Source organism: Vulpes vulpes, chromosome 1 (genome assembly GCF_048418805.1).
Source record: "Vulpes vulpes isolate BD-2025 chromosome 1, VulVul3, whole genome shotgun sequence".
Taxonomy (NCBI): Eukaryota; Metazoa; Chordata; class Mammalia; order Carnivora; family Canidae; genus Vulpes; species Vulpes vulpes.
The window spans coordinates 121,842,485-121,854,682 of record NC_132780.1 but is presented as its reverse complement, the minus strand read 5'-3'; the positions used below and the strand labels follow the sequence as shown (position 1 = coordinate 121,854,682).

The 12,198-nt window shown below is 36.7% G+C and overlaps 1 protein-coding gene across 11 annotated transcripts in view; it reads right to left on the bottom strand.

The window, feature by feature from the left end:
* Nucleotides 1-12,198, bottom strand: part of STXBP5L (syntaxin binding protein 5L) — a 389,595-nt gene that overhangs the window by 276,041 nt on the left and 101,356 nt on the right. For all 11 annotated transcript variants that reach the window (XM_025990142.2, XM_072724595.1, XM_025990141.2 and 8 more), the window contains exon 4: nucleotides 763-844. In XM_025990142.2, coding sequence (XP_025845927.1) covers nucleotides 763-844 — 82 coding nt within the window. The remainder of the gene's footprint in view (nucleotides 1-762; nucleotides 845-12,198) is intronic.

Genomic DNA, 12,198 nt, shown 5'->3' with positions numbered 1-12,198 from the left:
ACAAATTTTAAAGCACTTTTGCAATGACTGGCTCACTAAACTTAAAATAGCTCGAAAAGACATAATGATCCATTTAAAATATTAATAAAAATGAGTCCAGAAGGCTTAATAAGTCTTCAACCTGTAGAAGATCTGCATGCATTCTGAGCTTTATAAGTATATATTTGTCTTTGGGAAGTTCATTACCATAGGTCTATTAAGAATAAGGGATAAGATAGGGAGCCAAATGTCATAATAGCTATGGATATATAAATAAATCCAATGCATCTAGTACCAATAAATATATCTGAATATGTATAGGTAAATAACTGAAAAATATTTACCATAGGTAAATAACTGAAAAAGTTATTTCAGGAAAGGTAAGGCCAAAACATGAAGCTAGTACTGATTATAAATTTAAGTTGGTAGGCAAAAGAAAAGTTTAATAGTCAATGAAGCAATCAGAGTTTTAATAATTTTTTAAAAAGCATGTGAATAATTAATCTGTAAATTATGCTACATAAAAATAACAACAATCTTTTGGCATATGCAACCTTTTTCCTTTAAAATTTAATAAATTCACAAATACTGATATAGTGTTTTATAAGAAATATGTCCATGAACAAAAATATTGCATACATATATATCTTTAAACATTTAGAACATATGAAAAATAGCATTTAAATAAAATAATATATTTTCATATATCATAATATAAAAAGATCACATCAACTAATCTAGTCTGTATGTGCACATCACTGTGACAGTCAAGAAAATCCTTACCTCATTGATCAAGAATTGGAGCTGCAGGACAGCTGCACCACTTTCATGCTGGCAATAACAATCAACGCCAGGTCTCCCGAGTCTAATATAATAAACGTCAAGGATTCTAAGATTTTAATTAGTACTAATATTAGTGAGTAAAGTAAAAACTAACTTCCTTAGCATCTAATGTTTTGCTTTTTAGTTATCCTTATTTTTGTAAATAGTCAAAAAATCTTAGTTGATGCAAATTACATAATATATAGTACAGGGCCTTAACAAAATGGCCAAATAGGGCATCTTTGCACATATCCCTTCCTCAACAACAATAATTTGCCATCCATGCACAGACAAAAGTGCCTCCCAGGAAGCTCCCAGACCTAGATACGAGACTCTGAAACTCCAATGCAGTCCAAGAATGAAGAGAGTTGTTTTGAGGAGGTAGGCTTACACCAGACAGCTGATTTACTGATTATAGTCTCAGCTACAGAAACAGAAATGGCTCTGTACCCCTGAGAACTCAGCTATAGTTTCATGCAGCTTGGGGTCTGTCACCAATATGCGCTATATACCAAGAGATCTGGAAGAGTCACTCCCACCCAGGCATCAGGTGGTAGTCACACAGACCTCATTTCAGCTGTGGACCCAGAAGTGGTATTTGAACCAGCTCTAGCTCTTCTTGGCTGCAGTGCAGGAGCCACTGGAGGTAAGCCCAGAAAACTCAAGCAAACCATAGATTCTGAGATGGCATTGTAACTGGGCTCTAGCCCATCCCAGCCATAGTGTAGGAACAATCTTGCTGGCACAGGGATCCTATGCCCCTAGAGATCCTAAAAGGGTCCTATATGTGGCTTCATCTTCCTCACAGCAACAGTCTGTTAGTAGTTCTGAGGGTCCAGGGTCCCAGCAGAAGACATACCCATCTGTGCATCTGAAGATCTAGGAAGGGCTCCATACTCTACTCCCTACCGCTTCCAGCCATAATACACAAGTAGGCCTGCTGGCATGAGAACCAGGCTGCAGACACTCCTATCTGTGCTTACAGGGACCTTGAAAGGGCCAATACATGATCCCAGCCGCCTAACAGTCATAATCAGCCTCTATTATAAAAACATAATCAGCCAGCAGTAGGAAACATGCCTGGCTGCAACCCTGATGACTCTGAAAGGGCCCTATATTCAGTTCCAGCTCACCCAACTGCCATCTACTAGGCAGTGCTATCTATTGCCACAGGGACCTAGCAGAAGACATTCCTGTTTGTACTACCAGAGATCCCTATACTGGGCACCAGCCCCTCCCAGCTTCAATCTATGAGCAGTCCTATAGGCACAAGGACCTGGTAAGATATACAAGTGCACCCCAAAAGATCCTGAAAAAGCCCTATACTTGGTTTGAGCCCCTCTAGCCATGGTCAGGGACCAATCCAGCCTATCAAGTGACTTGGAGAGAGACATACCCATCTGTGCCCCTAGGGCCAGATTTGCAAACTTAATATTGGCTGTGGAATGTGAAACAGCCCTTAGGCTCAGTTCCAGCACCTCTCAGCCACAGATCAGGGTCAATCCTGCCCACCCAGGGAGCCATCCAGTAACTAGATAGCAGTCCTACCAGGGATATGGTGGGAATCACACCCGCCATTTACTTGAGCATAGGCTCGCTGTCTATTTACCTGATAATAGGACCCACGTATAGGCCCTTGTCCAGTACCACCCTACTGACAAGGTACTAATGGCAGTTGTATGCACCCAGGGGCCAGAAATGATCCACATTGGCCTAAGCCCTGGTAACAAACCCAACAACAGACTCCATTGCAGATCCAGTGACTGCCTTGTAACTGGCTCCAACACAGCACACCTGCTATTCTGGAGATAATACTATCAGCTCAGGGAATGGAACAAGAGAAGGACTTTATCTTCCATTCTATAAAGACTGAAAGAAGGGTTTGCTCCTGCAAAAGCACAGACATCAATACAAGGCAACATGGATCATGAAGAAACAAACATATACCACCACCAAAGAATACTGATAGCATTTCAGCAATGGACTCCAAAGAAATGGAAATCTATCATTTGCCAGCAAAGAAATAAAAATAATCATCTTAAGAAAATGTGAATGAAAATGCAAAAGAACACCGACAGACAACTGAACAAAATTAAGAAAACAGTTTGTGAACAAAATGCATTTAATAAAGAAACAGAAACCATAAAAAGAACCAAACAGAAATTCTGAAGCTCAAGAATACAATGTCAGAAATGAAAATTTCAAAAACAGAGCCTAAATAACAGCCCTGATCACACAAAAGACTTAGCAAACTCAAAGACAAATGATCTGAAATTAACCAGTTAGAGAAACAAAAAGAAGAGTGAAGAAAGCCTAAATGAATTATGGGATACCAACAAGCAAATGGGCATTTGCATGATGAGAGTCCCAGAAGAAAAAAGAAGAGGAAAAAAAGCAGAAATATCATTTAAAGAAAAAAATAGCTGAAAACTTCCCAAATCTTGGGAAAGCTATATATATCCAAGTACAGGAAGCTGAAAGAAACTCAAGCAAGATCAATCCAAAGATTTCTCTGAGAAACATTATAACCAAAATGCTTAAAGTTAATGACAAGGAGATAATTTTGAAAGTAACAAGAGAAAAGCAATTTTTTACTACAAAGTAACCCACATAAGTCTATCAGTGGATTTCTCTGCAGAAACCCAGCAGGCCAGGAGGTAGTGTGATGATATATTGAAAGTAATGAAATAAAAAAGCTGCCAGCCAAGAGTACTATACCCAGCAAAACTGTCCTTCAGAAATGAAGGAAAGATAAAGACATTCCCAAACAGTAGCTAAGACTTCATTACCACTAAACCTGACACTACGAAAAATGCTAAAGGGAGTTCAAGCTGAAATGAAAGGACACTATGTAACAAGATGAAACATAAGAGCATAAAATTCACTGGTAAGAGTAAATATATAGTTAAATTCAGAATACCCCAGTACTGTAATGGTGGTATATAAATCACTTTTATCTCTATTATAAAAACTAAAGAAAACATTTAAAATATTATAGCTACAATAATTTGTTAATGGATGCACAATATATAAAGAATAAAATGTGACAACAATATGATAAAATGTTGGAGGATAAGTAAAAGTGTAGATTTGGTATGTGATTGAAAGTGAGTTGTTATCAGCCTAAAATAGACTATTATATCTCTAAGATGTTTTACATAAGCCTCATTATAACCAAAATGAAAATCTATAGTATTTACATAAAAGGTAAAGAGAAAAGAATTAAAGCATAAATATATATATGTGTGTTATATATAAGAATTAAAGCATAAATATATATATGTATTTATAAATATATAAAGCATAAATATATATATGTATGTAAAGCAAAATTATATACATATATTTATATATAAATAACAAATTCAGAATTGAAAAAGAACAAAGGAATAAAGGAAATAAAAAATTCAGAACACAATTTAAAAATGGCAATACTAGCACTTACCAACAAATAATTAACTTAAATGTAAATGAACTAATTCTTTAATCAAAAGATACAATGGTGGCTAATCGGATTAAAAAAAAGATCCAATGATATATGGTCTATATGAGACTCTCTTTAGCTTTACAGATACACATAGGCAGAAATTGAAAGGATGGAAAAAGATATTCCATGCAAATGGTAACCCAAAGAGAGCATGAGTGCTTATACTGAAGACAGATAAAACAAACTTTTAGTCAAAATCAGTGGCAAGAGGAAAAAGTCACAATGTAGTGATAAAGAAGTCAATTCATCAAGAGAATATAACAATTATAAATATATATGCATCAACACTGGAGCACCTGAATATTTAAAGTGAATATTAGAACTGGAAGAATTAGAAGGCAATACAATAATAGTAGGACACTTAAATACCCTACTTTCAACATTAGAGAAAGCATCCAGACAGACTTAATAAGAAAACAGTGGACCTAAATAACACTACAGACCAAATGGACCTAACAGACACATAAAAATACTCCATTCAAAAAACCTGAATACACACTCTTCTCAAGTACATACAAAATATTCTCCAGGATACATTATATGCTGGAATACAAAGCAAGAAGATTGAAACTATTTCTAGTATCTTTTCTGACTGCAGTGCTATTACAATAAAAAATCAATAACAGGAAGAAAATTGAAAAAATTCACAAATATGTGGAAATTAAACAACAAAATTCTGAACAACTAGTGGATTAAAAACACCAAAAGAGAAATTATAAAGTATCCTGAGACAACTGGAAATGAAAACAAAACATACCAAAACTTATGGGATACAGGAAAGCATTCTTACAAGTTTATAGCAAAAAATGCCAAAAATAAGAGAAAAGAAAGATCTTAAATAAACAACTTAATTTTATAACAAAAGGAATTAGAAAAAGAACAAACTAAGCCTAAGTTAGCAGAAGAAAAGAAATAATAAAAATCAGAGTGGAAATAACTAAAATAGAGATTAGAGATCTCTATAGAGATCTCTATAATATCTCTATAATATCTTAGAAATAATAGAAAAAAATCAATGAAAAAGTCAATGAAACTAAGAGCCATTTTTTGGAGGGATAAACAAAATTGACAAATCTTTAGACCGAGCAATCAAAAAAGAGAAGACTCAAACCTATAAATGGAAGACATTACACATGATCCCACAGAAATTCAAAGAATCACAGAAGCTACTTTGAACAAGCGTATGTCAATAAGTTGGATAACCTAAAAGCAATGGATAAGTTCCTAGAAACATAAAACCTACCAAGAATGAATCATGAAGAAATGGAAGATGTAAAAACACAATAATGACTAAAGGGATTGAAGCAATAATCAAAACCTCCCTTGGAGCACTCTGATTGGCTCAGTTGATAGAACATCTGACTTTTGATTTTGGTTCAGGTCATGATCTCATGGTCATGAGATCGAGCCTCACATCATGCTTCATGCTCAGCACAGAGTCTGCTTGAGATTCACTCTCCTGCTCTCTCTGTCCCTCCCCATGTTCACACTCATACTCTCACTTCCTCTCACTCTCTCTAAAATAAATGAATAAGGGCACCTGTGTGGCACAATCAGTCAAGCATCTGATGCTGGAATTTTAAAAACCAGCTACTCAGTTCTAGGAGAGCCAACAGGGCATAGGAAGCTGAGTCCCCACATTTTAAAGAGACAGCACTACAAAAAGCCCACAGGGATACAGAACAGAAGCAACAGTCTGAAAAACATCTGGGGAAGACTGAAAGAAGAGTTATTTACTAATCTCAGAGCATGTCTGGAGGGGCAGGGTTCATCGAAGGACTTCTCCAGGAACAAAGGAGCTGGCAGGTGCCATTTCTTTCCTCCACCTGCCCCCTGGAATGAACCTACTGCCATATATGAGAACCAATGCAGGGCCAACATTCACTACCTAACTTGCTTTCACCGAACCTAGATCCCCAGGCTTCAATGGATCCACCCATTCCAGTCACACTTGACTCATCCATAGCATTATGGGTTTCCTCCCCACAGAAGACCAGCACAAACCCTGCCAACACCTTGTTTCCTAACCTGCATGCCTTGTGGGTCTAGCCACCTCTGGCAGTGGTGGGTACCTTATCACAGAAGATCTCCATGCACCATGTTAAAATTGTGGGCTCCACTATGCACACTGTACAGATCAGCACCAGCCTTCCCTGGTCCTGGCAACTCTGACAGGTCTTATTGTACAAAGAGACTGGCTCACATCCTGTTAAAACCGCATGTCTCACCTGGCTGGTCTCACCAGCATGCAAGCCTTAAGAACACAGTGCCCCCAAATCCCCTTCAAAATATTCCTGGCTAGAGACCATTCAAGCTGCACCATGAGTCTGGCAGTGTGCAAGCAGCCCCAACAGGGACTAGCACCACTCCACAGTGACTCCTGCCATGGGGTGAAGGGAAGATAGCCACAGAGCAGTCAAATGGGGACCCTACCAGTGGGCTGGGGGAAGATAGTTGATCTGATTGCAGGCCCCATCCACTAATGAAAGCTTCTCAGGGGATAACAGGGAAAGTGTTCCACAGTTTCCTCCTACTGCATATCTGGCAAACACATGGTCTGACTAAACCCAAGTCCAAGGCAGTCCACTAACTCCACAGGGACCAAACACTGCCTACAACAGGCAAAGAGAGTCACTGCAGATGACTAGAATGAGAGAAAAAGCAGCCAAAAAAACAACAGGGCACATGCAACACGCATAGGAGACAATACTGGAGCTCCAGGTTCTGGTGAAAAGGGGACACTGCACTGCAGGGCAGTATAAGACCTCTTCATTAGGCCATTACTTTAAAGAGAAGAGACGTAGCTGACTTTCCTAACACAGAGAAACAGACAAAGAGAGTAAGACCAAATGAAACAACAGAAATATATGTAAACTAAAGCACAGGACAAAATAATAATAAGAGACCTAATTAAAATGGATATAAGTAATATGCTGAATAGAGAATTTAAAGTAATGATCATCATGATACTCATTGGACTTGAGAAGAGTGGAAGAAGCAGTGAGACACTTAACAAAGATAAAAAAGAACCACTCAGAGATGAAGAATACAATAAACGAAATTAAAAATACACTTGATGGAATAAATCGCAGGCTAGAAGAAGAAATAAATTAGTAGCCTGAAGGAGAGAGTAATGGAAATTAATAAAGCTGAGAAAGTGAGAAAAAAAAAGAATTATACAAACTGAGAATAGACTTAGGGAACTCAGTGACTCCATTAAGCTCCACAGAGATCCCAGGACAGACAGAAAAGGAGGCAGAAAATTTATTTGAAGAAATAAGAGCTTAAAACTTACCTAAACTGGAGAAGGAAACAAAAATCAAGAACCAGGAGGCACAGAGATTGCCCAATAAAATCAACCCATTACTATGCACCAAGACACATAGTAATTAAAATGGCAAAACCAGCGACAAAGAAAAAAATTTTAAGCATCTAGAGAAAAGAAGACAGTTATATACAAGAGAAACCTCAAAAGTTTATTAGCAGAGTTTTCAGCAGAAACTCTATAGCCCCAAAGGAAGTGGCATAATCAAAGTGTTAAAAGGAAAAAAATCTACAGCCGAGAATACTCTATCCAGAAAGGCTATCATTCAGAATATAAGGAGAGATGGGGCACCTGGGTAGCTCAGTGGTTGAGCATCTGCCTTTGGCTCAGGTCATGGTCCTAGGGTCCTGGGACTGACTCCCCACAGGGAGCCTGCTTCTCCCTCTGCCTATGTCTTCGCCTCTCTGTGTGTCTCTCACGAATAAATAAATAAAGTCTTAAAAATAAACAAAAAAGGAGAGAGATAATGAATTTCCCAAACAGAAGCTAAAGGAGTTCATGACATCTAAGCCAGACCTATAAGAAATGTTAAAGAGGACCCTGAGTGGAAAGGAAAGACCATGAGTAAGAAGAGTAAGAAAACTAGGAAGCACAAAAACATTTTTTTAAAGATTTTATTTATTTATCCATGAGAGACACAGAGAGAGAGAGGCAAAGACATAGCCAGAGGGAGAAGTAGGCTCTTCACAGGGAGCCCAATGTGGGACTCGATCCCTGGGCGGGGATCACACCCTGAGCCAAAGGCAGACACTCAACCGCTGAGCCACCCAGGCGTTCCAGAACAAAACCATTTCTTAAAAAAAAAAAAGTATATCTGTAAAAATTAGTAAAGAAAATCACAAAATAAAAAATAAAAGCACATTAATTATGATCCCATACCTAAAATGTGGAAAGGGGAACAAGTAAAGAATACATTCAAACTTAAGCAACCATCAATATAAACTACTATGTGCAGATGGTGATATATAAAAACCCAATGGCACCCACAAATCAAAAGCTACTAATAAATATGCAAAAAAATAAAGAGAAAGGAATTCATAAAAGTGAAAGTGAAGCAAATGTCATGACATACTGTCATGTCATGTCATGAAAGAAAGCCAGCAAACCATAAGACAAGACAGCAAGGGAAGAAAGAAACAGAGAAGAACTATGAAAACAACCATAAAACAAGTAATAAAATGGCAATAAATACATACCTACCAATAATCACTTTCAATGTAAATGGATTAAACACTCCAATCAAAAGACATAGGATGATGGAATGGGTAAAAAAAAAAGGCCCAGGCAGCCCGGTGGCTCAGCAGTTTAGCGCCAACTTCAGCCCAGGGCATGATCCTGGAGACCTGGGTTCGAGTCCCACATTGAGCTCCCTGCATGAAGCCTGCTTCTCCCTCTGCCTGTGTCTCTGCCTCTCTCTCTCTCTCTCTCTCTCTCTTTCTTTCTCTGTCTCTCATGAATAAATAAATAAAACCTTTAAGAAAAAAAAACATGACCCATCTATATGCTGCCTAACAGACTCATTTCAGACCAAGGACACCTGCAGATTGAAAGTGAGGGGATGGGGGATCCCTGGGTGGCGCAGTGGTTTGGCGCCTGCCTTTGGCCCAGGGCGCGATCCTGGAGACCCGGGATCGAATCCCACATCGGGCTCCTGGTGCATGGAGCCTGCTTCTCCCTCTGCCTATGTCTCTGCCTCTCTCTCTCTCTCTCTCTGTGACTATCATAAATAAATAAAAATTAAAAAAAAAATTTTGAAAGTGAGGGGATGGAGAAACATTTATCATGAAAATGATGTCAAAAGAAAGCAGGGATAGCAATACTTGTGTCAGACAAAATAGACTTTATAACAAAGACTGTATCAGGAGACAAAACTATATAATCACAAAGGAGACAATCCAACAAAAAGATATAACAATTGTAAATATTTATGGACTCGACAAACATATAAACAGTAAATAACAGATATAAAGGAACTAATCAACATTAATAGGATAATTATAGAGGGCTTTAACAGCCCACTTACATTAATGGATAAACCATCTAATCAGAAAATCAACAGGGAAACAGTAGCTTTGGATGATATATTGGATCAAGTGGATTTAACAAATATATTCACAACACTCCATTCTAAAATAGCAGAATACACATTCTTTTTAAGTGTATATGGAACATTCTCCAGAACAGACCACATATTGGGCCACAAAACAAGTCTCAACAAATTCAGAAAAAGCAGTCATAACATGCATAAATGAAATCAGGAGTCGGTTCTTTGAAAAGATAAACAATATTCATAAACCTCTAACCAGACACACAAAATTTAAAAAAGGACTCAAATAAACAAAATCAGAAATGAAAGAGGAGAAATAACAACTAACACCACAGAAATACAAACTATTCTAAGAATATTATGAAAAATTACACATCAACAAATTAAACAACCTAAAGAAATGGATAAATTCCTAGAAACATATAACCTCCAAAGAGTGAAGCTGGAAGAAACAGAAAATTTGAACAAACTGAGTACTAGCAAGGAAATCAGTAGTCAAAAAACTACCAAAAAAACAAAAGTCTAGGACCAGATGGCTTCACAGGCAAATTCTATCAATCTCTTAAAGAAGAGTTAACACCCATTCTTCTTAAACTATTTTTAAAAATAGAAGAGGAAGATTTCCAAATTTATTCTATGAGGCCAATGTTAGTTAACCTGTTATCAAAGCCAGATAAAGACACCATGAGAGAGAGAGAGAGAGAACTAAAGGCCAATATCTGATGAACATAGATGCAAAATACCTCAGCAAAATACTGGCAAACCAAATCCATCAATACATTAAAAAAATCATTTGCTACAATCAAGTAGGATTTGTTCTTGGGTTGTGATGGTGGTTCAATATTTGGAAATCAATCAACATGATACATTGCATTAATAAGAGAAAGGGTATAATCATTTCAGTAGTTGAAGAAAAAGCATTTGACAAAATACAATATCCATTCATGATAAAAACCTTCAACAAAATAAGTTAAGAGAGAACATACCTCAACATTATAAAGGTCTCATATAAAAAACCCACAGCCAAAATCATACTCAATGAAGAAAACTGAGAGCTTTTCCCCTAAGGTCAGAAATAAGACAAGGAGTCCACTTTCACTACCTTTATTCAACATAATACTGGAAGTCTTAGTCACAGCAATCAGACAACGGCATCCAAGAATGCTAAGGAAGAAGTAAAACTTTCCCTATTAGCATATAACATGATAGCATATAATAAAAAACAACTAAAGACTGATAGGACTGATAAATGAATTCAGTAAAGGTACAACATAAAAAAGTCAATATATGGAAATCTGTTGCATTTTTATACACTAAAATGAAGCAGTAGAAAGAGAAATTAAGAAAACAATCTAATTTATAATTATACCAAAAAGAATAAAATATCAATGGGTAAACCAAATAAATGAAAGGGCTGTACCTTGAAAATTATAAAACATTCATGAAAAAACTGAAGATGACACAAAGAAATGGAAAGATATTCCATCCTCATGGACTGGAAAAACAAATATTGTTACAATATCTATATTGCCCAAAATAATCTATATTTAATGCAAGCTCTATCAAAATACCAAAAACATTTCTTACAGAACTAGAATAAACAATTGTAAAATTTGCGTGGAACCACAAAAAAACCCTAAATAGCAAAAGCAATCTTGAAAGAAGAATAAAACTGGATGTATCACAATTCCAGATTTCAAGTTATATTACAAAGCTGTAATAATCAAGACAGTACAGTACTGGAACAAAAACAGACACATAGATCAATGGAACAGAATAGAAAACTCAAAAATGAACCCACAATTATATGGTCAATTAATATTTGACAAAGCCGGAAAGAAAATCCACTGGAAAAAACACTTTCTTCAACAAATGGCATTGGGAGAACTGGACAGCTACATGCACAAGAATGAAACTGTACTGTTTTTACATCACACACAAAAATAAACTCAAAATGAATTAAAAACCTAAATGTGAGACCTGAAGCCATACAAATCCTAGAAGAGAACACAGGCACTACTAACTTCTTTGAAATTGGTCATAGCAACTTCTTGTTAGATATTTCGTCTGAGGCAAGGGAAATAAAAGCAAAAATCAACTATTGGGACTACATCAAAATTGAAAAGCTTCTGTAGGACAAGGGAAACAATCAATAAAACTAAAAGGCAACCTACTGAATCAACCAACCTATCTGAGAAGATATTTGCACATGACATATCTGATAAAGGGTTGGTAACCAAAATATATAAAGACCTTATAAAACTCAACACAACCCCCCCAAACAATCCAATTTAAAAAATTAGTTATTAATAAAAATTTTCCCAAAGAAAATCTACAGATGGGCAACAGACACATGAAAAGATGTTCAACATTGCTTGTCATCAGGGAAATGAAATCAAAACTACAATGAGATATCACCTCACATCTATCAGAATGGCTAAAATTGAAAACACAAGAAACAATGAGGATTGACAAGGATATGGAGAAATGGGAACCCTCTTGCACTATTGGTAGAAATGCAAACTGAGGCAGCTACTG